This window comes from Bolinopsis microptera, chromosome 11, assembly GCF_026151205.1.
Source record: "Bolinopsis microptera isolate Bmic1 chromosome 11, MBARI_Bmic_1.0, whole genome shotgun sequence".
In the NCBI taxonomy this organism is placed as follows: domain Eukaryota; kingdom Metazoa; phylum Ctenophora; class Tentaculata; order Lobata; family Bolinopsidae; genus Bolinopsis; species Bolinopsis microptera.
The window spans coordinates 15,946,055-15,972,956 of record NC_087082.1 but is presented as its reverse complement, the minus strand read 5'-3'; the positions used below and the strand labels follow the sequence as shown (position 1 = coordinate 15,972,956).

Here is a 26,902-nt window from a genome sequence, read left to right as displayed (position 1 = left end):
CAGGCTGTGGACAAACTGGTAAAGAATTCGTATCGCCGGAAAGAACCAACTCTCTAGCGTACGATGGTAACGCGTGGTATTGCAATAATAAGCTGTGGCCTCGTGACGTCACGAAGTCCCTCAGTGCGCGCTGGCATAGCGTAATACGTTACAAATGTTTATCGTTGTCATTAAAACACGTGTAACTCACGGCCAAATTTTAGAATATGACTATTACCCTAGTTCTCCAAAATCCTTTAGTTTTGGCTATCATCCAAACTAAAGCAATAGCTGATTAGATGTACAGTGCTCACGTCATGATTTAAAGCAGTGATATAGGTTCTTGAACAGGGCGGGTGAATGTACGGTTAGAAAGTTTCTGATATTACAGTTCTTATTCTTTGTGTAATTTTGGTTTGTTTTCATTGTTTTCCAAGCGGGAGCTGTACCGATTTTTTCCCGCCATGAAACCTAAGTTTTTAAAAAAAAGGGTTTTAGATAAGTAGGGGTTTGTTAAATTCCGGAGAAAAATTATTTTTTATAGCATAGAAATTTTAACTTTAATGTTGGTCGCCAGTAAGGGCAAGTAGGCTTTTTTTCGGCCGTCCCTGGGCCTTAGTAGAAGTAGTTCTTCAAACAGTCCCGGGGCAAAATTCCCCCCCAAAATTCCCGGGTCTACCAAATTAAAAATATGGGGGAGTGTACGGGTCGGTGTTTTGATTAGACTTACGGGCTTACCAGTTGTTATCTTTGATTACATCGGTACTAAAAAAATAAAATATGGTTATTTAAAAAAAACCCCCAAGGGCAACGTTTTCGTCAATCCCCCACTGAAACTTAATTTCCAAACCTTTATTTTTTGGCCCCATTTGGGCCCCCGTCGTTTTTAGAGGGGGTTTTTAAACGACCCAACTTAATTTACAATTCAAAAAAATATGGCTAGCATTTTTACTAAAATCACTTTTTATATTCTCCGATTTTTAATTTGTAAAACTTGTCCCCACGGTTACAGGGACACAAACAGCTTAATTTGAAAAGCTTATTTTTTCCCTAAAGTTCCTCTAAAAGTTGGTGCCCCAGTTTTTTATGGCTTTAGGGAAAAAGAACCTAAAATTTTCAATCTCACGAAATTTCCCCCGCCCCCCCAAAGGAGTTAAACGATTTTGTTTGGGAATTTTTTTGAAGTGGGCCCCCGGGGGCCACGCCCTTTGCCCCAATAACGAAATCGACCCTTGTTTCTAAAGGTTGTGGACTTCAAAAAGGCTTTTAAACGACCCCGCATTGCGTTTTTTTTGGTTATTGGCAATACTGGCCTAAATCCTTATTTTTTCGAAAAAATTCGCCAAAAACCATTGGGGGTGGGCGACCCCATTTCGAGGATGTGTAGAGTTTTTAGACAGGGTGCCAAAAGAACCGGAATTAGCATATTAATATATGACTTACGAACCAAACATATGCCTTAAAGTGCTTACTTTTTCAGTTATTGGCGAAAAATTGATTTTCGGTTCCAGAAATCAAGCAAAACTATGGGTATCTGGTAAATTGGCTATGAAGGCCCTAAAGGTCTTTGAATGTGTGCAAATTGTTGCAGAATAAGCCATGTTTATATACAACTTATGAAGCAACATGTACCCTAAATTACTTACTTTTCGAGTTATTCGGGGAAAAACATTGTATTATGTCATTTTCTTCTACCTGTAAAAATACAGTCTCACGAGCTCTTCTGCGCGCGCAAGGGACTTCGTGACGTCAGACGCCAAAATAATACAAACGCTATTTACACGCGTTAGAGAGCAGTTAGAGATTTAGGAATTTCGACTCCATTGCTTAGTTTGCTATTTGTCACAATCTGTCAAATTATGAGGAAAACTTTTTTTTCAGGTTAACAGGTTCCTTTAAGTTTTTTTCGATTCTGGGCACGTAGCCCGACTCGACACGTAGCCGGGGCGAAGCTCCTTTGGTTGGCTAGGGAGGGGGGAAGGCACAGCCCCCCCAGAAAATTTTTGAGAAATTATGTGTTTAGACGACATTTGGCATTAAAGAAATTTGTTAGGACAGTAAGTAATCAGACATCACAATAATACAGAGTTGGGGGGCGCCAGCCCTGGCCTTCGGAAAATTTTGAGAAATAGGGTGTTCCAGACGACATTTGTAGGACAGCAATAATCAGACAATTACAATAATACAAGGTTGGTGGGCCGGGCTGGGGGGCGCAACCCCCGGAAAATTTTTGAGAAATAGGGTGATTCAGACGACATTAGGCATTAAAGAAATTAGTAGGGCAGTAATAATCAGACATCACAATAATATAAAGTTGGTTGGCTAGGAGGGGGGGTGGGGGCGCAGCCAATAAGAAAATTTTTGAGAAATTATGTGTTTTAGACGACATTTGGCATTAAAGAAATTTGTAGGACAGTAATTATACTCAGACATCACAATACTACAAAGTTGAGGGCTAGGCAGGCGCAGCCCTGGCCTTCGGAAAATTTTTGAGAAATAGGGTGATTCAGACGACATTTGTGGGACAGCAATAATCAGACATTACAATAATACAAGGTTGGTGGGCTGGGGGGGCGCAGTAATAATCAGACATCACAATAATATAAAGTTGGGGGCTAGGGGGGAACTCAGTACTTGTCACATTGAATGGAATAAGTACATATTGTATAGTGGGATTTGGGAATAATTTACGAAATGCTACAGTCGCTTGCCTGTCGTGTCGTTTAATTAAACAGTCATAAACACAGCCCACTTACCCAGGCGACCATGGGGACTAGGGGGCCTATTTTTTTTTGGGGTTCATTTTTTTCCAGGGGGTCTTCCCCTTGGCTACGTGTCTGCATTCTAGTTGCCAGACACCACTCTATTAGAGTGCAGACTCAACATTTTGGTTGCCAGACCCACAATATTCTAGAGTCCAGACCACAATTCTGGTTGTCATATCTCCTATATTCTAGTTCATAGACCCCCAATTCTGGTTGACAGAGTGAAGAATTACCATTTGGTTGCCAGATTCACTCTTCTAGAGAGGAGACCCACTCTTCAGTAGGTATAGAGTCAAGACCCCACTATTCTAAAATGCAGACCCACCTTTCTGGTTGCCAGACCCACTCTTCTAAGGCGAAGACCTACCATTCTGGTTGCCAGCCCCACTCTTCTAGAGTGTAGACGCACCATTTCCGATTGCCAGACCCACTATTCTTGAGTGAAGACCCACCTTTCGGGTAGCCGGACCCACTATTCTAGACTCTAGACTCCAGACGCACAATTCTGGTTGCCATATATCCTATATTCTAGTTTAGACCCCCCAATTCTGGTTGACAACTTGACAGAGTGTAGAACTTACCATTTCTGGTTGCCAGACCCACTCTTCTAGAGTGAAGACCCACTATTCTAGAATTCTTACCCACCATTCTTGTTGCCAGACCCACACTTAGCTAGAGTGAAGACCCACCTATTTCAATGAATTCTGACCCATCATTCTTGTTTCCAGACCCCACTACCCTAAGGTGCAGACCCACATTCTGAATGCCAGACTCAATCATCTTGGTTCCCTTGATTGCAGACCCACTATTCTGGTTGCCAGACCCACTCTTATTGATTGCAGACACACCAATCTAGTTGCCAGACCCATCTTTTCTAAAGTGTAGACCCACCAGACTATTATTCTAGAGTGAAGGACCCCCCATTCGGGTGTCCAAACCCCACAATTCTGGTAGCCATATCTCCTTTATTCTAGTTTATAGACCCCCAAATCTGGTGACAGAGTGTGACTTACCATTTGGTTGCCAGGCCCACTCTCTAGAGTGAAGATCCACTATTCTAGAATGCAGACCCCGCAATTCTGGTTGCCAGACCCACTATTCCAGATTGTAGACCCACCCTTTTCTGGTTTCCAGACTCACCCTTCTAGGGCGAAAATTCACCATTCTGGTTGCCAGACCCACTCTTCTAGAGTAGTAGAACGTACCTTTCTGATTGGCCAGACCCACTCTTCAAGGGTGCAGACCCACATTCATGTTGCAAGACCCACTTCTAGATTTCAGACCCACTAAATTCTAGCTGCCAGACTCACTTATAGATTGCAGACCCACCATTCCAGCTGCCAGAAACCCACTAATCCTCAAGTGCAGATCTACCACTCTGGTTGTCAGACCCACTCTTTAAGGGTGCAGACTGCACCAGACCCACTCTTCTCAAGTGCAGATCCACCATTCTGGCTGCAAGAACCCACTTTTAGATCGCAGACCCTACCTTCTAGCCGCCGACCAACTCTTCTCAAGTGTAGACCCCACCACTCGGGTTGTCAGACTAACTCTTCAAGGGTGTACGTACACCCACCATTTCTGGTTGCCAGACCAACTTCTAGATTGCAGGACCCACCATTCCAGCTGCCAGACCCACTCTTCTCAAGTCCAGACCCACCACTCTGGTTGTCAGACCCCCACTCTTCAAGGGTGTACGTACACCACCATTCTGGTTTGCCAGACCAACTTCTAGATTGCAGGACCTACCATTCCAGCTGCAAGACCCCATCATTCTCAAGTCCAGACCCACCATCGGGTTGTCAGGACCCACTCTTCAAGGGTGTACGTACCACCCCACCATTCTGGTTGCCAGACCACCTTCTAGATTGCAGACCCACCATTCCGCTGGCCAGGACCCACTCTTCTCAAGTGCAGATCTACCACTCTGGTTTGTCAGACCCACCTCTTTAAGGGTGCAGACTGCAGACCCACCGTTCTGGTTGCCAGACCCACTTATAGATTGCATACCCAACATTCTTAGCTGCCAGACCCACTCTTCTCAGTGAAGGACTTATTATTCTCGAATGCAGATCCAAAATTCTGTTGCTAGAACCAACTTCTAGATTGCAGACCCCACCATTCCAGCCGCCTGACCCACATCTTCTCAAGTGCAGACCCACTATTTGGTTGTCAGAAGAACCCACTCTTCTAGAGTGAAGACTCATCATTCTCGATTGCAGATCCACAATTCTGGTTGCTAGACCAACTTCTAGATTGCAGACCCACCATTCCAGCCGCAAGAACCACTCTTCTCAAGTGCAGACCCACCATTCTGGTTGTCAGACCCACTCTTCGATTCAAGGGTGTTGACCCACAATTCTGGTTAACAGACCCACTTCTAGATTGCATACCCACCATTCTAGCTGCCAGGACCCACTATTCTCAAGTGCACACCCACCACTCTGGTTGTCAGACCACTCTTTAAGGGTACAGACCCATCATTCTGGTTGCCCAGACCCACTTCTAGATTGTAGACCCACCATTCTGGTTTGCCAGACCCACTTCTAGATTGCAGACCACCAATTCTAGCGGCCAGACCCACTCTTCCTCAAGTGCAGACCCACCACTCTAGGCAACGGGGGTTAATAATATCAACAAATAAAGATTGTTTAATTTTTTGCAAAAAATTTCTCGTCATTGTGACAACCCTTCCCAACCCCCCTCAAACCCCCTACCCCACCCCCCTAAAAACTCATCGGATTTTTTGCTTCCCGGCAACATGATGTTTCTGAAAATTTTTGTCAAGCCAGATCTGTAAATCTATCAAATATGTTTAAAAAAACCTTAGAGCAAAATGCACCTCCTGCACAAGTATGGGCTTTAATTACCAGGCCACTTCATTTACATTTTACCGGGCTTGTTTCCTCTCCCCAATTTTTCATCTGTTAATGTTAATTCTACCTCCATAAATTACCAAACAACTTTGATGACGAAGTATCTCGCTGTCCTGTCTGTCAAAAAATTTATTGTCGTTGATCTACCACACTTCTCCATGATTGCTTTTCACCAAGAGGTCTGGTAGCTAGAGGTTATACTGTTGATAATAACATGTTTACAAAGAATTAGTGACATTGTACATTTTATACATTTTATACACAAAGTCCTACCATTATCATAGCAATACAATGTAATACTGTATGTACTATGTAGAAAAGATAAACCGTTTTTTGGTATAATTTGTAGTGCACTTACTGAGATGAATATTGTTATCTTGGGAGACTGAGCAGCTCGAACTACGCAATACTTTACAAGAACTCACAATTAGTTGATCTTCCATAGACTTTATGAGTTAATATCCGTGTCAATATTATTTGTTCGATAAGAGGCTCCGTTATACTGTGATTATTATATATCCTAGAGGTTAGTTACGCTATGTTATCGTTAGTTACGGTATGTTATTGTTAGTAATACTTATGAACTTAGTTTTAACATCTCTCAGATCGTCTATAAATAGATCACATTTTACACAACAACGACAGAAAACACCACAGGACCTTCTGCGTGTGTAATCACTTAATCACTTAATTGACTTGTGAAACAGTGGTAATTACCCTAGTTACTCCTCAACAACGCTTTACAACGTGTAAATGCAGACAGTTCTCCAGAGGGAGCTTTTTTTCAAAAAAACCCTTAACCCGCGCGGTTTTCCTTTCCCCGGGGGCAATAATAGAACCGTTGTTTCACAACATAAAGACATAGTTTGTGTGTTTTTACCTAAAAGGAAAAAATTTGGAAAAAATTTAAAAAATTCACTGCTGTGGAGTGTTTATAACATTGCCCTCTTTCTTTCAGTGTGGTGTGGGAAAGTCCCAAGTGGACAGGTGTGTTGTGTGAGGTGGGTGAACTAGTGGGGCTCCTTAGTCCCGGGGGAAAAGGGTAATATTTTGAAAATTTTGAAAGTGGTGTGGAAGTGGGGTGTAGAAAATGGGAGTTTGTTGGGGTGTGTAGGCGGAATTTTCAGATGAAAAGCTTTGTCTTTTTGCTCAAGTAGGAAATTGGTAAAGTTATTTGTTTAACATAGAAAATAATGGTGTGGTATCCTAAAAAAGTAACATTAAGGAAATTTAAAATTAACCCACAAATAACTAATCCCGTAATCATGATGCGAATAAGCTCGTAAAGACATTTTGAAAAGGGAAAGGTTTTTTCCCCCCAAACATTCATGGCACTATGTAATTACATTTTACTTTAAATCAAAGTAATTTAAAAAATTTCATTTGAAAGAAAATTTTTTAAGGCTCTTTGTGACTGAATTTTTCGGGGTGTAAGCCACAGGGCGTCGTTCCCGTTAATAAAGGTGTTATTGGCGTAAAACTTTTCCCCACAAACTTAAAATTTTATCCCAAGTTTTAGAATTTTTACATGTTGGGACGTCTTTTTTTCACTGTTAATAGAAAGACTTTAGTTTTTCAAGTCGGAAGTTTTCGGTCAAGAATTTCAGTGGATTTTTCATTTTAACACCCGCCACAGGGGGAAAGTGTATCTTTTTGTTTGTTAGGGGCGCGAAAAATTTTTATCTTCCTGGTTTCTTTTTGTATTAAAAAAATTTCGTTAAAACCCGTTAGAAGTGTTAAAAAAACGGTTAAAAAACCTTTTAAAGGAGAATGGCGTGTTGTTCGTCATTCCACAGTACTGTCAGATACAGTATTATAATTAAACACCAGAACTACAATTCCTGGTTATTGAACTCTACTTGATAATTGACTTGAATATTCGATAAGATCCTGGCTGTGGATTTAAAACTGCCATCTTAGGTGCACTGATCTTAGGTGCACAGGCGTGTAATATTCGTTCAGTGTAAACATAAAATATTCATCTAATCCATGTTTATTGTTAAGTACATTCCTCAATACATTGTTGTTTACATTCCTATTAAATTCCAGATATTGGAGATAAACGATAACGGGATATACTCAGCAGTAGAGGTCCAGGAGAGGAATGATATCAAGACTGGCGGTATTTACCAGGTAAAACTTTACATTTTAGAGTTACTCTGGTAATTCTTTCATTTTTATTCTTCACTTTGTAATCTCATTAAAATGTATGCGTATTGGTCTGCATTAAATGCAGACCAATACGCATAAATTTTATTTGATCGCTATCAGATCAAACCACGCATTTACATTAGGCAATTAGAAAAATGTTTACAAGAAATTTTCTTGTAAACTTTTTTCTAATTGCCTAACGTAAATGCGTGGTTTGATCTGATAGCGATCAAATAAAATGTATCTTCGTGATTATTGTAAACGTGGACCGAGGACTATATCATATTAAATTTAAATCTCAGTTTCTTTGCTCAAAGCTGAGTTACCAGACTTGAAGTTTAGTGTCCGGCCGAAGGCTAAGTTAAACTTAGTTTCAGTACCTTTATATTCAAATATCACACTTGCCTCCAGTTTTATTCCCATACCTTTACGATATTAATTGTGATATCTGTCATCAAGAAGGGCGTTTTACCTTAAAATATCAACATACCAGAGACAACAAACCAAATACCTTACGTTTTATCAACTCTAACCTGAATGTTATCGTCTAAACTATTTCCTTGTGTGCATAATACTGTTATATAACATATAATAACCGGATATAACAGTATAAACAATGATACTAACTATGAGACCCGCTATTTGACTCTAATCTCTTTTTCAAATCAAACTATTATCTGAGCTGTACGTTCACGATCTAATAACAAAACTTCTAGAATAGCACTCCCCTTCGCCTCGCTTAACCTCGTTTAACACTCCCCTTTGCCTCACTTAACCTCATTTAACACTCCCCTTTGCCTCACTTAACCTCATTTAACACTCCCCTTTCAGCTACGACAGGGGTTATCCCGCCGTATCCTAGTGCGAGTGTTACCTGTTGGGGCAGGAGGTAACATCGCCTGTAAGAGCATCAGCAGTATTAGCATCGGCAACGTCCACACTCAAACCAGACATCAGCCCGCTCTCGACAGTTACCAGAACGAGGTTTGTAGTTAATTATATGTAATAATTAATTAATCAATAGACAATTTTTTGTTTTGTTAATTAGGGATCTCTTGCATTGCTGTGGAAGGTTTCGAATAGAATGATCATAGTTGAAGTAAAATAGGATTTAAATAATTCCTGTTATTAGTGGTGAATGTGCCAATTCGATAAGGTGATCCTTTTAAAACGCGTAATCGGCAATATAATATATTCTATATATTCGGATTTCGGAGTAGAATATAATAACATTTTCTTGAGACACCATTATATTGACAAGCTCGTTGAATGTGAGTTTGACTATAAATACCTCACAATCCAATCTTATTGCAATTACTTATTGTGGAGACAAACAGCCTACTAAATACTCTATTTCCGTACAATAAATGTAGTGTGTGCCTGTTTCCTGACAGCTCATTTTAATTGCTACTTAGCCTTCATAACTACAGGTGTATATTATGTAGTTTCTTCAATCTTGCTACTCGGTCCCTCGGATGACGGATCGCTTAGTGCTTATACGTAGCGATTTAATATATATTTCAGTATCAGAGAAACAGTTTAGTCTGATACCAAACACAAGTAATACCTTATAATACATGTAATATCTGTACATTACAAGTAGTACCAAACACGCTGAACATTCGACATGATATCATGACGAATAACAAATCATGTACAGCTCTGCTGCTCTGTCCCAAGTCTTGAAACAGATACTGAAAGTGTTGACAGTTTCACGTGAAAACTAATTGAAACAATTCCTCCCAGTCATGAACTAACAGATAGTTGACACAGCACATAATATTAAAACTCTCTTCTCCCAGGATCTGCTAAAGCTGCGGTGTGCGTGGAGTGAAGCGCTTGAGTCAGTCCAGAACAGGATAGGAGAACAACTGCACCGCCTCACAGAGAAGGAGGCTCTCACAGAGGAGGAGGAGGAGGAGAGGGGGAAACTTCTGGAGGAGTGGATCAGGTCTGTGTGGATACTGTGTATACTCATACTGTGTGTATACTGTGTGGTCTGTGTGCAGGATACTTTTATTATTCATGAAGTTAATGATTATGTGTGTGCGAGATGATTAGGGCGCTTAAATTGGCTGGCACCGCTTTTATACTCCTAAATGTAGCTATGTTCACGTATGAGTACTCACTCTATAGTAATAAGAGAAACAAGATATTGCTCTTCAGTACGTGAAATTAATCCTGGCCCGCCCTGTATATTGAATATTTGTTTATTTAGTCTGTGCCGGAGACAGACTTAAGTATTTTATCCTGACTACCAATTATTAACGCAACATTCCTGCCAGATTACTGCGTGAGCGTGATGCAGTGCTCCTTCCTAAAGAGAACTCCGGTGTACCAGGTGCACGAGACACGCGCCCTGTCCCCCAGGGTATGGAGTCCCGTATACCCACCTTGTTTGCAGACGTCAACGAGCAGCTGAGACAGAACCCTAAAAACAGGATTGTTATCGGGAGAGGAGCAATGTTAGTGGTCAGGATCCTAACCAGATGATCAGACTCACTACAGTTAGTTTGTTGTTATTTTAGTTGTCATCTTGCTATGTTATGTACCATATTATAAATTCCCGTAAGCCTACTTTTCAGTAGTTAATTTCATCATAATATTACTACGCTTAATTATCCAATTATCTTACTACCCTTACTCCTTAATTTAGTACCATTATAATTATCCTTAGTTATTGATCTAGCCTTGTATTGATTACACTTCTCATTTTTCTTAACTTATTAATCTAATTCAATCAAATAATTAGGAATCATCCAATTTAAATATGTTGGATTGATGCTCACGTATGACTCGAATTGTAAGCATTCTCTTCTCTACGCCTGCCTAAAGACAGTACTATTCTCTAGTAATAACAGTAGTATACCTCACCACTCACCAGTCTCACATTACCGCACATTACCGCACAATACCGCACATTGTCGCACAATACCGCGCATTACCGCACAATACCGCACATCTCACAACCCAGAACTATTTAACCTTACTGAGTAAGGGAGCTGCAACTATTCCGCTATGTAAACTATGCATCATGTAACGGCCTCAGTCATGCTTGGTAATACGTGTAAGACCACGCATCTACACTTTACTAAGTTACTATCAGACTAAATATGTATCATGTAGCTAGTGCGTGTATAATGCCATCTGCTGTCACTATGTGATGGCATTAGCTTGACGTTATAATAACCGTTAATTTAGCTTACTTGTCCTTGTGATCTCACAGCATGACTTCTTTAAGTGTGTTTGTGATTTCATACTTTTAAGTAATTATAAGGAATGTTAGTCTGGATGTTTACTTACATCATGAGAGATTGACTCAAAGTTAAGTTTAAGTATTTTCTCAGAGGAATTGTTGTTGTCAAGTCAAGTAGAAATTGTGCCGTGTATTTCTTAAAAGCTTGACAATACAATTGTTAAAATCCAGGCCTTACAATTAAATAAACAATGTTTAAAAATCACTTAACTAATTAACTAATTATCTAATTAACTAATTAACTAATTATCTAATTAACTAATTAACTATTTATCTAACGTGTTACAGTACTATCCTCCTCAGGTAAAACACGACCAGCACAGAGTTTGTGCTATCTCCGCTTGGGACAGCTCCACTCACGAGACAGAGAGTTTGAATTGCCTGACTGAACCTGAACAGAGGATCTACCTAACTTTACAGGTAATTAGTGGGTAATTAGTAGGTAATTAGTGGGTAATTAGTTGGTAATTAGTTGGTTATTAGTGGATACTGGGTAATTAGCTGGCACTAAGTTGGTAATTAGCGAACAAGAGGATAATATCTAACCGCTGAGAAACTCAAGGAAACACAGAGTTGGAGTCAGATCCAAGATCTTGTAAGCGGCACTATGGTTAAAGGCACATTTAAAAAGGGCACTTAGTGCATGTGCAGTCTGTCTTCTTAATTATCCGTTCTGTGGAACATGACTGGTAGCCACCACAAGTCTACTGTATTATGTTAATTAGTATGTATTATGTATAATAATAAGATGGCTTATTAGAGAGAGAGAGATCTGGAGCATGGTATTAACTTGGCTCCCAGGGGACTCCTTACTAAAGAAGCTACTAAATCTGGCTTTACTGTTTAGTAATTGCATTGTGTAAACACTCGTGTATACTACACACGGGTCCTTTGTGTATAACAGGGTTTGCTACTACTCAGTTTATCATGTACCGCACCTGGGTAAACTGTAGTTACATTCAGTAGCTGTTGTCAGCCTACTTTTAGTTGTGAGGATGTGAATAAGTAGATTATATTGGGGTTTTATATTGGGGTTTTATTACCCTATCATATTGTTGGCTGCACTACGGATAGTGTGATCTGTATATTGTTATTTGGCTCAAGTGCTACATATAACTTCCTTCAACCTCTTCAATTTACACAATGCTACACTGAAGCTGTGATGCGTGATGTACATTGTACAGTGTTACAAAATGCCATGCATTGTAATGTATTGTAATGCATTGTAATGTCACGTGATATCATCAGATATCATCAGTTATGTTACTTTGCAGGTTGGTGTAGATGTGTCACTGCCATACGGGATGGAGCTGGAGCTGGTGTTACGTAAACGTGTGTGTGTGCGAGTGTACAAGAAGAAGAGTCTTAGGGACAGCATGAGGGGGTTTATGCAGGATATCCCTAAACGGTACGTGACTTCTCCTTGTAATTAATTAATTAAGGGTAATAACAATTTGGATGAAATTTGATGCCGTTATCAGCCAGCTCCTGGGGTTTGGTTTTTTATGTTTGATATTAAATGTCGGATTTTACATAGTATTAATGATTGTTACAGATGTGGAGTGATGTATGAGGTGGTCACGGGTATTCCTGCTTTCTCCAACTTCTATCACGAGAATTTGAATAAAAGGTAGTGTAACTTAAATTGAGCTATCGAAGTACCTCAAACACAGTTTTAATTTGAACACACATTCTGATTTAAAACTTTTTGCGGAATGCTGGAAACATGATATTTTTTCTTAAATTTACCATTAATTTTTGATCGATGCAAATGTATCTCATTTGATTTCATCACTACTTTTAGCCAAAATTAAGAATTTACTGGCACACTCTCAAAACTGCAGATCTCATGATATCCTGATTTAAAACTTGGAGTGTAAAAAGATATTTTGATCAGTAAACTTCATCATACACACATTCCAATTTTACATTCCTCATTCCTTGTACGAAGATTAACAATTGTAACAGAGATCACACCTGCAATAAATATTGGCATCTCGCCAGTTGTGCAATATTGCCGAATGAGTTGTATTAAATAGTATGATCTGCAATAAATATGATGTAATTTGTTATCCATAATAATACATAATACATGTATAATCATAACCAGTAATAATATGTAACCAGTCCTAACAAATAGATTTCTTCGTTTAATAAATGCTGTATCCATGGACTGATTGGTTTGTTTGTGCTTTGCATCGTACCATATTCAAACCTTAAAATACTGTTTTGACGCATAATGATTTCTTTTCTATTTCAGAACATCAACTCCAATAAAAGACTCAGACATGATTGAAGATAACAGCAACGAACATTCAACCTTCCAAAACAATAGTAGTGAAAATAATTCAAGAGAAGATCATGATTTTGAAGTTGTAGAGAAGATCGATAACAATTACTCTAATTCGAACGGGCTTTCCGAGTTGGACGATTCCATTGACCCGCTTTAGAATAGTGAAATTAGCGCCGACCGATGGTGATTATCGATCGTTGAGCGATAAATGGTATCGTTCTTAGAACAGATGATAGTTTTTAGTTTGTGTTCTGGAATCCTGTAGTTAAGAATTACTTGTGTGTCTTCATCTGTGATTCTTTATCTGTATTATATAATTTCTAATTTATAAATGGCACCCACAAATTTCTCAAGTTATTTGGTTCTGAGAGCATGCAAGGCGTGGTCTATAGAAACCAGGGATATAACAAAAAAGGGTGGACTATGATATTAAGATTTTGAATTTATGCAAAAGACGTGGTAAATTATGTGGACATGTTCAAACCTGGTTGGTGGTTTTGTTTCACTGCCAAAATGGGCGATTTTCTCATTTTTACAATAACTCCATTAATAATTACTCGATGGTCTTGAAACTTTCAGAGATGATTAAAATTGTGATAACAAATAGTCTCAGGTCATCGGCTATGAATAATATTGTAAAATGGCTCAGTTATGTTGAAAAATGTAACATTTGGTTACACTTTTCAATGGCTCAGCCAATTATTAAATTTTAAAGATTCTTGCTTCACAAAAAATGTACTTTAGGTATTTGCTTAGCTGTAGAATGAAAAAAGGCCCACTTTTGGTTACACAAAAAGGCCCAAAATGGACATTTTGTAACATCTTGTTTTCATGAATCTATCTTTATAGTTTGTTACAACCACAGCTAGTGTAGGATATGTATTTAACTCTCAAACCAGGTTATTAGTGCAGCAATTCTTGTATAAAGGCATTACCACAATCTTGGTATATGGTTCATAATCAATAAAAGGCCCATTTCTTTGAATAACGTAACATGGTTACAAATGAGTATGTTATACAGAGTTGTTTGATCTAGTATTGGTTTTAAGTTGGTTGATGCATTAAAATAAAGACATGAAACAACTTAACAAATTAAAAAAATGATAATTGGGACCAAATTATTGAATTTTGTAACAATTTAAATGTAATGTAATTTAAATTGACAATCCGCGACAGAACGCGGTAAATTTAATCAAATGAATATAGCTAATTAGATTAAAGGTTGGATATTTAAAAACTTTTAATTTATATATCAAATTGTATAGAAAATAGAAATTGGGCCCTATATATTGAAATTTGTAACAATAAAATGCCAGGTCACGAGTTTATCCACTGAAATGGCAGAGTTCCATGTCCATCTATGGATTTACAAAATTCAATGTTTTGGGCCAAAGTACAAATTATGGTCAATAATATGGTTGATGGAACCCTTATGACGTAGGCAAACTGGTCTGAACTTCAAAAACTATAATATAGCTTGCCTAACACCCCTCACACTAGGATACATACTATATACTATACTCTATACATTTACTTTCTAATGTTACATTATTCAAGTTCCGCAGCCATTTTATCAAATTATACGAATAAGGATTGCTTTACAATTTTGTATGAGAATCTAAAAACCATGTTACCAATACAAAAATATATTGAATATTCCAGATATGACCTTGGCAGTGAAAACATAAATATGTTACAGAATTCAATGTTTTGGGCCCAAGTACAAAATTTGGTCAAGAATATGATTGATGGAACCCTTTGTGACCTAGAAAAACTGGTCTGAACTTGAAAAACTATCAAGAAGCTTCTCTAAAAACCCATTGAAAAAGTGTAACATAGAAATGTGTTACAAAATTCAATATCCAGGGCCCCCAACTAAACTGCTATATCTCAGGACCTGAATATGTTACAAAAATTCTGATTCAAGGGTGCCCTCAGTCAAAGGGTCTAGTTTTTGTCAGTAGTTTCAGTTTTTCTTAAAATGTTACAGATTTCAATCTGGGGGCCCAGAAGTAATGAGTGGGAAAAATGAAACAAAACCACCAACCAGGTTTGAACACGTCCATGTTCATTACACCAAATCTAAGTTTTAATCATAGACGACAACTAAATTTTATCACATGAACATTTTATTCAGCTGCTTATATAAGCCATCACAAAGTTGCGAAACATCTGATTGGTTTAATTTTAATGCAGTCAGGACTCTGATTAAATCTTATGTTTAGCACTGTTTTATATGTCTATAAATTTTGGGAGAGTTTATGATTTTTAATTATTTGTGTTGTGAGCTATGTTGATCAGATTGTTTCCCTAAAAGATATGTTCAGGTGTTGTATGTCGATTATATAAAGAAACTGATTAGTTTTGTGAACGTAATACGACTGTTCTATTGGATAGACCGACCTCTATTATTGGTCGGGTTGGTTGCAGATTTGTTTTCTAATTTATGTTTTTAATTTCGCAAATTTCTTGGTGAGTGAAGAAGGTGTTTGAATTCGATACTGTGTGGCTATAAACCTGATAACTTGTTATGTTTGTAAGCTTGGTCTGTCATGTAGGCCACCTTCGCGTTTGCCTGGCACACGAAGTGTGGAAAAATCGGTACTTTACGGCAGCAGCAAATACATTTTAATGTTCAAATACGTAAGCCGCGCATGCGCGGCTTGATTTTTGACTCAGCTCAACGATGCCGCGCGTATCATTGATCGTATCATGATAGACCAATTATTTCACATTAAGTCAACCTTAGAAAAGTCTAAGGCACCAAAAGTCAACCTTAGACAGGACCTCAGGCTATTATACTTATGTTCATTACATACATAATCATTTAATTGATGAAGTCAATTCAGCTCGGCGCGGCACAGTAACGCATCGCGCTACAAATAATCATATGAACTTTGGTTTTTTAAAGTCCGCACCTATAAGTCAAAAATTTTTGATTTTTAGGGATTCGAGTTAAAATGTGACGAGAAATATTCAAGATTTTAGAAATACGTTTTAAAAAAGAAATATCGGGCAAAAATTTGTCATACGTTGTATGACCCGCCGCGCACGATCAAGTACGCGGCTCCCCCTGTATCGTCAGGACGATAGTGAAACGATCGTGGGGTCGCAACGTGATACAAGCAAAAATCCGACAAATTTTTTGAAACCGGAGCCGGAACCGGATATTGAAGCCGAATATCTGGCCGGATCCGGATTCAGCCGGATATCCGGTCGGTTTCTAATTATGGTGTATAAACAATAAATCCAATGCCGTTATTATGAATGTTTAGCAACCTAGTCTATTATTTAAGTTATAAGTGATAATGAATGAATTGGAAAATTTATTACACTCTTCTACAGTCGAATAAAGTAGTTCATTCCAAATGTTAGGTCAACTAAACATAAATGCATTACAACTCCATTTTTAGGAATCATTTCGTGTTCTCGTACCGTAAACTCGTAAAGTAAAACAAAGAAAAGTAAAGTAAAATTTATGACATCACACATGTTTAAACCACACATATTTTCTCTCAATAAGAAACTAAGTAGTGCTTGTGGACGTATCTACCGTATTAAGAAATGCTTGCCAGAATCACTATATAAGCAAATATATCATTCTCTCTTTGAATCACACCTAGGTTATGCTATTTCTGTCTGGGGAGGTATTCCCAATAATCAGTTGAAACCGCTATTTATTACTCAAAAGAAGTGTATCAGGATTCTCTTTGGAGACTTTGAAGCCTATGTAGACAAGTTCAAGACATGTGCTAGAGCAAGACCAATTAATTCTCAACGTCTAGGATCTGAATTCTATGTTAAAGAGTCCACCAAACCTCTATTCACAAAACACGAACTACTTGCTATAGAGAACCTATACAGATACCGTTCTTTAATGGAATTGTTTAAGATCATTAAGTCACGAGTACCAATTTCGTTATACTACCTATTCGGCTTATCAAATAGGAAAGATAATTTGTTAATCACGCCCTCTCCAACTAATCAATTTATGTACAAATCTGCATGGCTGTGGAACGAATTTCGTAAAGTTGGGCCGATGAATTTCACCTCCCCTTGCAGCTCTGTCAAGAATTTGCTTAAACAGTCACTTCTAAGAGCTCAAAACAGGTATGGAACTGATTGGTGTGACAAAAATTTCACTGAATTCTGAGTGAGAAGTGATACTTGCCTGTTATTCCCACTTACTGACTGATAATCTTATCTATGGATACCATGCTTGAATTTAGGTAAACAACATAGCACTTCCTCACCAGTCACGTTGAACGCGATCGCCGAATGATTTAAAACAATATGGGAACGCGCACAGCATTGCGCGCTGATACTCTAAATACTGTGCGCGTCCTCCGTTTCACCAATACCTGAAAAACACCTATCAGAAATCAGCCAAACTCATTGTCAACGACACATATTCGTGTGAGATAATTTACTCTGATGAAGGGGCAACGCAAGGGGATGTGGCAGCAATGGCAGAGTATGCTATCGGTATTCGTCCTCTTATCAACATCCTGGCCAGCGTGACAAAATTAGGAGAATTGATGCAAGCGTGGTATGCAGATGACTCTGCAGCAGCAGGTACCCTGAAGAAACTCCGGCTGTGGTGGGATTTACTCAGTGTGAACGGTCCCAAGTTAGGCTACTTCCCTAAAGCAGTGAAGACTATTCTTATCCTAAAAGAAAAATCGCTACTACCAGCAGCCACGTTTTTATTTGGAGAGACTGGTATAGAGATCACATGTGATGGGGAGCGTCATCTGGGAGCAGTGATAGGTGGAGAGGAGGCTAGAGAGACATATGTAAAAAAGAAAGTAGAGAAATGGGTGAAGGATGTAGAAGAGTTGTCAGATATTGCCCTCGATGAACCTCAGGCAGCCCTATCAGGGTATACCAAAGCCCTATGTCATCGGTGGACCTTTGTGATGCGTACCATCCAAGACACTAAAGACCTCTTCATCCCATTGAAGAAGTGTATAAGAGAAAAGTTCATCCCTGCAATCATTGGTAGGAATGTGTCTGATCTGCACAGGAGAATGTTTGCGCTACCTGTAAGATTAGGGGGGCTTGGTATTGTTAATCCAGTAGAGATCGCGGAGAAGGAATACCAGACGTCACTCAAGATAACAGAGGAGCTGGTTGACCTTATCTATCACCAGGAGACATCCCTGATGAAGTTGGATAAAATTAAGATAAAGGGCAGAGTAGATTGCCTCAAGTTAGTTAAAGAATTACGCTTGAAGAAGGAGCTTGCTGAGATAATGAGTGAAGTGGATGAGAATACCAGGGAGTCATTGCAGCTGGTACAAGAGCATGGGTCAGGAGCTTGGCTAACATGTCTTCCCATTCAACAGCTAGGGTATGCTTACAGCAAGCAAGACTTCAGAGATGCTGTTCATCTCCGGTATGGTTGGGACATCCCTAACACCCCAAGATTCTGCGATTATGGAGCCAAGAATGATCACAATCATATCCTCAACTGTAAGAGAGGGGGGTATGTGAACTACCGTCATAACAACGTGAGAGACTCCGTTGCTGAATACCTTAGGCTGGTGACCAAGGATGTGAGGATTGAGCCCCTTTTAACACCTATAGAATCGGCCAACTTCCAACAAAAGGGCAACAATGCTGATAAGGCTAGGCTTGATATATCAGCAAGAGGAGTGTGGAGCACATTTGAGAGGACTTTCTTTGATGTGCGCATTTTCAATCCTAAATCGCCTACATATCAAGGAAAGACCATGCCACAGCTCTACACTCTGCACGAGAATGAGAAAAAGAACCAGTACATGAACCGAGTGCTACAATTGGAGAAAGGGTCATTCGTCCCCCTTGTATTTACCACTACAGGAGGAATGGCACCGGAGGCCAAGCGTTTCATAAGGAGACTTGCTGTGTTGATAGCCACCAAGACAAAGGTGGACTACAGCCAGGTGATGTGTAACATCAGGACACGCCTGAGCATGGATATAATGAGGAGTGTGCTAGTAGCAGTTAGAGGTGTACGTGGAAAGGCAAAGAAGGCATGGACCGCCCCTATATCCAACGTCTCCTTCAACCTGATACCTGAGGAGAAGAGCTACGAGGGATAGATGATATCTATTGCTCAGGATTTACGATTGTGCTCTGCCAATTGCATCACTTGATTTAATTTATTGTATATATATACTGTTTGACATTCTCCTTTTCAAAAAAAAAAAAAAAAAAAATACTGTGCGCGTTTCGTCCGGAACCTGGGGGAGTTCCCGCTCTAATATATCTGACGACAGTGATCACTCATTATGAGAACTAATCCCGACCACTTTCCCGGTCGAACCGTACCCAAATCAAACTAATTTATTTATTATCCATCATATTCAGTATTAATGTTATCCATTATTTATTTATTGACATCCTTCAGTCTCCAAAACGAGGTGTGAAGGTAAATTAACTTTGAGCCTTGTTTTGGCGACTGCTTAATCGATGGGCAAGTAGGTATTTGTTTTTTAGCAGTGTTGAACATTGAAACAGTTATAAAATGTTTATTTTTATCTTATATAACGTACAATATGAATGACATATGCTATAGTGACGTAACATATATAGTGCAAAGAATTAGTAACTTGCGAGATGTGATTTAGTGATAATCGACGTTAACATTTTGCAGTTTACAGTTGCACAATGTTGACGTCGATTGTTACTAACATTTATCTGAATTTAATAAAAGTACATGTCACATATAAATTGGGTAGCTGAATGAAACTCGTGCCTCAAAATTTTCCGTTATTAGCATTGCAGTGTCCACGCCCTGTACTGCGTTAACGACCGAAATCTTCCCAATATGCAATTATTATTGTGCTTCTAAAATTCTCTGATAATTAATAATATATCGTGACATGTAATTGTAAGATAACAAACCTCGCGCGCGGCGCTTACATCTGCACCTGAGAATCTCTCAGCAAAGTGTGGCTGTCTGCGCGGCGGGCTGTGTATTGTGTATATAGCTGAATTTAAATTTAGATTTATTTGTAAATGTATAATAATATTAAATATGTATTGATTGTTTTGTGGTAAATAAAAATTTTGTTTTACTAAAAAAAATTTTGTTTTACTACTTTACAAAATATCATCGCACTATGTGAAAAAATATATAATAAATATTTCCCCACCAACATTAATCATTTATCAAATACAATATTTAAAAACAATTTTATCAAAAACATTATCCTATTTTAAAAACTTTCCAGTGGAATAAAGATTTATAAAACACGTCTTTGCCACATAAGGATGGAACCATTAACCAAAGATAATTGTTATGGCTCTATCAATTCTTACTAAAACTTCATTAGAAACATTCCAAAAAAAGCAATCATTTGTAATGCTTTTAGAAATCATATTTATCTTATATCCTTCTAATTTAATTTTAAAACCTAAAACTGTCACAAAGTTCTTGACGTCCGGAGGGAGTTTGTTCCAATATGGAATAACTCGCTCCGGGAGAAAGGACTTCTGGATATTCTTGACCTTTGTCACACTTTTACTACATCTATTGGATGAAACCAGATTAAGACCTGATCTGCTTGGTCTGAACAAGTCTGGACCATAATAAGTCATACCATTAATTACCTTATAAGCTTCAATTAGGTCCCCACGTATTCGCCGCTCTGCCAGCGTTGTCAAATTGAGGATTTCCAGTCTACGGCTGTAAGGAAGAGTACCCACCTCATCAATCAGACGGGTAAACCGCCTCTGAAATCAAGATGAGGTCTTATTAAAGCTTTATATATAGCAATCATAACAACCTTTTCTCTAATAACTAAATTCCTTACAATCCAAGAAATCATACGATTTGCCTTAGCAATACATGCTTTGATCTGTCCGTTCCAAAGCAGGTAGCTATGGGTAATAACCCCCAAATCTTTTTCCGGTGCAGATACTTCAAGTTCTATACCATTTACCTTATGGACACGTTCATAAAAAGGTGGCACTAGAGATTGATTCTTCACTGCCAAAATTGTGTGAAGCATTTTAAAATACTTGTATGTCAAGGAGTATGCTATGAAAGTTAACCAAATTTAAAATGTGGTCCAAAAAGATTCAAATGTCACATAATTAAGTCATTCATCTCTTTTAAATATATCTGTTAATTGTGCAGATATGAGCCAAAAATCACAAAATCTTCATTTCTTGCACCTCTAATGATGAATTTACATAACAGCATCAAGCTTGCCAGAGCGATGGCAGCTTATCATGTCGTCCTTCTTAATCTTTAGGGTCTCCCTGCAGAACTTGGAGTCGTCCTCCTGGCGTTGCTTAGTGGTAGTCTTTTTGCTCTCTGGAACCTTGAGCACACAGATTGAGTTTTCGTTTGTTTCGCTCAAATGTATCAGTGTGCATCTTCATTTGCACTTCCGAAATAACAGTTTCAGAAGCTTGTTCACGACTCATGTCATCAAGAACCTTCTTCTGGGTTTGTGCTGTTACCTCAGAATAGAGACAAACAGCTTTATCAACTGTTTTCTCTGCACTGCCTTTGAGGGCTTCTTTGAGAGAGTTTGTCAGAGCTGGTGTAATAAGCTTGATCTCTTCTTTGAGGATAGCCCTGATTGATCTGTTTTCAACAGAGTCTGGTGAGGTGTTGGGTACCACGAAACAATACGGACACTTCCAGTTGATAAGAAGTTCAAGCATTTCCTCCTTTAGACCTGTCAAGCCGACACAACTGAGTTGCCAGTAAATTTTACAGGATTCACACTCTACTGAAAGCTGCTCCGAAATGTAATCTTCGCACTGACAATATTTCTCTTCAGACTTTGGAACATTGATGGTAGAATCCTCCTTTGGGGGGCTCATCGTCACTTTGCTTCGTGTCGACGCCCTTTCGGGTACATTCTTTGAGTCTTTGGCTCCATCCCTGAACTCAAATTATTTGTTATATAGTAGTGTTGAAAGTATTAAAACTGGGGAGAAGCCAGGCAGCAACATTTCACAAAGAGAGGAAAGGAGTATGAAAAGTATGAAAATGAGCCACTCCATCAACCCCACCAAACATACTCTCGCACTAATCCAGGTACAATTTTAATTAATACAATAATTTGTCAACTAATTTGTTCAATAATTTGTTAAATAATTTATTGACTGACTTGTTCGCGTTGAAAGTATAAGTATTTAATGCTTTAACTTGTGCACACTGCACAATATATCAACATTTTTGATTACCAGAATGATTATGTATAGTAGTTTAGCCAATTAAATACTAGGAGTATTCACTTGCACTATTCACTATTCAATAACTTATTGCTGCAGACTCACAAGAAGAATTCTAACACGTGGCTCTCTAAACGAGAATTACGGGACTTGAAAAAGTCGAAAATGCTGCACGGTGACATCCTGGCTATTCTCAACAAAATTACTCCACAAAACTTCAAGGATTTATGTGCGCATATACTGCAGCTGGGTATTGATAACATGGAAAAACTGGAGATAGCAGTGGAGATTATTTTTGAGAAAGCCGTGTTGGAGCCACTCTACAGTCAGACTTATGCTAACCTCTGTAAGGTTAGTTTGTATGATATATGCCAACCTTAAGTTTACACGGTAATTGTCTATTATCCATTCATAATTTGATATTCTTATTTTATTAAGCTTACCTTTCAAAAGTGGGTACGCTCGGCCCGGTTGCCAGGTGAATGGAAAACTTTGTAGTTTCTATTTATCAAATTTAGTACTTATCAAATTTATAATGATTATTTTGTCAGATAATGGGAGCGATTAAGTTTCCGGAGGAGCAGAACTCCAAAGTGTCTCCGTTCAGAAAGACTCTGCTGAACAGATGTCAGAAGGAGTTTTTCAGAGAAAAGAGCGATGGGGATAAACTCAACAAAAAGATGGATGAACTTCAAGCCCGTAGTGAGTTTCATAAATACAACAAAGATACAAACAACATACAACAATCCAAACCGGAAACCCCGTCCACTACTCATGCTTACTAATACAATTACCCTCAGCTGATTTGGCCGAGAACGAGAAGCAGGCACAAATGGAGGAGCTGTTGTTCCAGAGCAGCAAATTTAAAAGAAGGATGCTGGGTAACATCAACTTCATTGGGGAACTCTTCAATTTGGGCATGTTGTCCTCTAAAATCATCCTCAGCCAGGTTAGACTCTAGAGACTATTGTTTTGTTGAGAAGAGAATTTCTTACTCCACTGTGTGATGAATTAGTTATATCCATATCTAAAATAAAACCAATGCCTCTGACTCCTATCCAGAAACCATGGCAACCCCTATCTAGTTTACCGAGGTAATCAATATCCACTGTTTTTGGTTACCATGGTAACACCTTTTCAGTGTGTTGGTAACCTGCTGGCTAAACGAGCACAAGGAAAGTTGGATGAGGAAGTGGTGGAATGTCTCGCTAAGTTGTTTTCTACCGTCGGACTAAAACTTGAGAACGAGTGCAAGGATGAACTTAAGAAACGAGCTTTCGAGAAAAGTTTCGGTGACTTCAAAGAATTGGGATCAAGTATGTTTAGCAACTTTTGATAAGATTAGCTAGGTGACCTCTTCTAGAACACTTGCATAATATAATTATTCTTTGTTTAATTGTTAAGATTCCAGCTACGTTTACTATATTCTAAATGTTATCCTTTTGTAGATTCGAACTACGCGTACCGTATCCGGTTCATGATACAAGACGTCGTGGAGTTGCGTGATAATAACTGGGTGCCGCGCCGTATTGTGTCTGGACCACAGAGAATAGATGGTATACACAGAGAACACGCAAAAGAAGAGCAGGAAGAGCTGCAGAAGATGGAGGCTGCCGTAGCTTCAAGCAGCAGGGAATCTAAATCAAGTAAGTTTTTACGGTATGGAGGCCAGTGCTTTGCAGTTAGGCTGGCAATAAATTAATCAATAAACCAATCGACGTATTCATTAATTGACTGACTGACTTTACGACGATTTAGAGGGACAGCCTGAGCCAACTAAAGCCATCCCGTCAGATTTATTTTCTATCATCAATTATAAGTAGGGACAGTGATGTAGTAAACTTTAAGTACAGAATTTAACTTTTCGAAGAAACAATGACGACAGTGTTATCGGATTTGAATGAACTATTTAAGCAAACTAGCAAGCCAATACTGCTCCTGATATATATATAATATACCGTACCTGGCGCAATATATGGCGCCAGGTACGGTGGTATCCGATCCGATGGTGAAAAATGGTGAAATTTTGGTGACATTTTTTCAAAAATTTGGAAACCCGATTCACCATAAAAATCATTCACCATTTTTCACCATAATTAGATACCCCCTAGGGCCATCCCCAGTTTTTTAAAAGGTTCTACAGAGGAGTAGGCTGATGATTTATGTACTTTCTATTTGCTGTATGTATATGTATTTTGTATATAATTACATAATATATTCTGTATAATTTATAGGAGCAGATCTCCCTGATAAGCGAGGAGCTCCACGCTATTCGCGCTTCTCATCTCCTTATTCACGAAATGAAACACCCCAGAGGTTTGATGATTTTCCGCCTCGAATTAAACCTTTTATGAAGCTATTGAATCGTGTATGTTTACCATCTTTCGTACATACTAAAATGTCACCTTGAGCAATTCTCCACATATTTTCCGTACAAACTCTTTGTTAGATCTAAACAGTTCTCCCACAGATTTGGCAAATCCTTTAACTTGGAGCTAGAGTATATTCAGGACTCCGACGATGGATACTAGTGGAATGTTTGCGAGTAGTTTTCATATTTTGCGGGAACTATAACTAGTACTTCCAAGCTATTTTGTGAGGATTATGGTGTTGTTGTAGAGTGAAGACTTCAACAAGGCTCACCCTTTACGTGCCTGGATTCCAGGTTGATGTTTTTCAAGTGAGGATCTAGGATTTTAGTTGTGTGATCTGTGTGTTAAATCTTTAATAAAATTTCAAATTTTTATCGCAACCTGAATATGATAAATTTGGTCGCTGCTTATCTATTGTTATTTAGATATGTTGAGCTTTATATTTTGTCTTTACTTCTAAACTTCCTCATTGTATATTTTAGGTACGAGGAAAATGTCTGCCCTGATTTTGTTATGAACTTCGTTGCAAAGCAAGTTTTAAAGAGTAAAACTGGTGCTTTGACCGACAAACTAGACAAACTACTTTACTTTACTCTAAGTAACAAAATACTTTCCCAGATTTCTAATTCATGTAAATACTCAGTAACACTTTTACTGTCAGCAGCATTGCCAATTAATTTAAGGTCACTGGTCATCAAGCAAATAATTTAATTTAATATTATTTCAAACTAACCAGTACATTGAATTGCCTACATTGAATTGGCTACTTTTACTACTTAAAGGGTTTTTTAAAATTTACTCAGATGTTTATTGAATTTTTATATAGGGTCATTGTAATATTATGTGTATATTGTTTGAATACTTTATTCGGGGAAATTATCTAAAACTAACAATCCTAGCGATGATCCCCAAAGTAAGAGTTCCTGCCAACTTTGGTAGAGAATTGATAAACTCCCCAGTACATGGTAACCTGGGTGTCCTCCACGAAAGTTATATCGTAAGTTATATCGTGTACTCTAAGATCGATCGTAACTTTACGATCGCGCCTAAAAAGTGTCCACGAAACATTTTGTAATCTGAGATCATGTAAATCAATTTAATTAGCCTCCGGAATCTTGTCCACGAAACTCAGTTCAAGGTTGATCGTAGAGCAAATTGTTTTATCACGTGACGCGGTACATTGACCAATAGGAGATTCGCAACACAAGTTAATTCACGCAGTCGGAACGCGCAGCTCTTGTGTAACGCCATTTTAATCATAAATTGAACTCGTTTTGCGTTGTGTTAATAGAATTGATGGCGGTCTTTATTTCTTGTTCTTACTTTATTTCAAGTGTATCTAATGTAATTCTATCAAGTTTATTGATGTGTTATAAAATGTAATTTAAATCGTTTTAAATCATTCATCAAGAGCTAGAGACAAAAATAAACAAGTATGTTACAACAATATAAAATAATATGATAAATTCCATGCGTACCATGTAACTTAACTGTAAGATTAAAGATTATATATACCATAATAGATCAAACGTTTATAATTATATGCTCAGTCACTGAGATATGTACAACTACCACAATGAAATGTATTTCACTGATCGTTTATTTTTCGCTCGTTGCAGTCTAAGCATGCCTTCCTGGATGTCGTTTGTCCGTTTCTGTTCTGCCAGCAACTGCTTAAACTCGTCGTTTCGGACGTCTCTTGTAACCGTTCTGCTTGAGCGGATCGAGCCAGTTGTAGCTCTAGCAGGAGGATTCTGAGAGGAGGTTTGTGTGGCTAGTGGAGAGGGTTGCAGTTGAAAGGAGGATGGTGGTGTTGATAGAGAGAAGGGACTCTGAATAGAGGAGTCGGGGGAGGGAATCGGGGTGCTGGATCTCGGGGTGCTGGATCTCGGGGTGCTGGATCTCGGGTTTCTGTTCAGGTCAAAGGATATTTCCGAGTCGTTACTGTCGTTTAGCACCAGGTTTGAGTGAGCTATCAAACTTCCAATGATTCCACAAGAACGTGACACATCTGCAGTGTCGATTCCTCC

General features: G+C 38.6%; 3 protein-coding genes across 5 annotated transcripts in view; 2 read left to right on the top strand and 1 right to left on the bottom strand.

The window, feature by feature from the left end:
• The window catches only part of LOC134822560 (uncharacterized), a 67,428-nt gene extending 53,644 nt beyond the window's left edge, over positions 1–13,784 (top strand). The window contains exons 15-22 of one of the 2 annotated variants that reach the window (XM_063833671.1): positions 7,670–7,753; positions 8,603–8,755; positions 9,574–9,722; positions 10,057–10,278; positions 11,331–11,447; positions 12,302–12,435; positions 12,583–12,657; positions 13,288–13,784. In XM_063833671.1, coding sequence (XP_063689741.1) covers positions 7,670–7,753; positions 8,603–8,755; positions 9,574–9,722; positions 10,057–10,264 — 594 coding nt within the window. In that variant the 3' untranslated portion in view covers positions 10,265–10,278; positions 11,331–11,447; positions 12,302–12,435; positions 12,583–12,657; positions 13,288–13,784. Of the gene's footprint in view, positions 1–7,669; positions 7,754–8,602; positions 8,756–9,573; positions 9,723–10,056; positions 10,279–11,315; positions 11,448–12,301; positions 12,436–12,582; positions 12,658–13,287 lie in introns of both variants that reach the window. The other variant, XM_063833672.1, reaches the window with a different exon arrangement.
• LOC134822566 (uncharacterized) overlaps positions 1–26,902 on the bottom strand; it is an 85,928-nt gene that overhangs the window by 31,879 nt on the left and 27,147 nt on the right. The window lies entirely within an intron of this gene.
• LOC134822704 (eukaryotic translation initiation factor 4 gamma 1-like) lies at positions 20,884–25,642 on the top strand. Its single transcript, XM_063833902.1, has 8 exons — positions 20,884–22,363; positions 22,600–22,851; positions 23,052–23,202; positions 23,301–23,449; positions 23,642–23,816; positions 23,949–24,146; positions 24,735–24,816; positions 24,971–25,642. The coding sequence occupies exons 1-8, from the start codon at positions 22,118–22,120 to the stop codon at positions 25,029–25,031; spliced, it is 1,314 nt and encodes a 437-aa protein (XP_063689972.1). The 5' UTR covers positions 20,884–22,117; the 3' UTR covers positions 25,032–25,642.

What these genes read in the sequence shown, in the direction of transcription:
- LOC134822704 (XM_063833902.1), top strand. Translation starts at nt 22,118, where the DNA reads ATGGTAGAATCCTCCTTTGGGGGGCTCATCGTCACTTTGCTTCGTGTC. An exon ending in CTAAAATCATCCTCAGCCAG is followed by an intron (nt 23,450 to 23,641) that starts GTTAGACTCTAG and finishes ACACCTTTTCAG; the next exon opens with TGTGTTGGTAACCTGCTGGC. An exon ending in CGAAATGAAACACCCCAGAG is followed by an intron (nt 24,817 to 24,970) that starts GTTTGATGATTT and finishes GTTCTCCCACAG; the next exon opens with ATTTGGCAAATCCTTTAACT.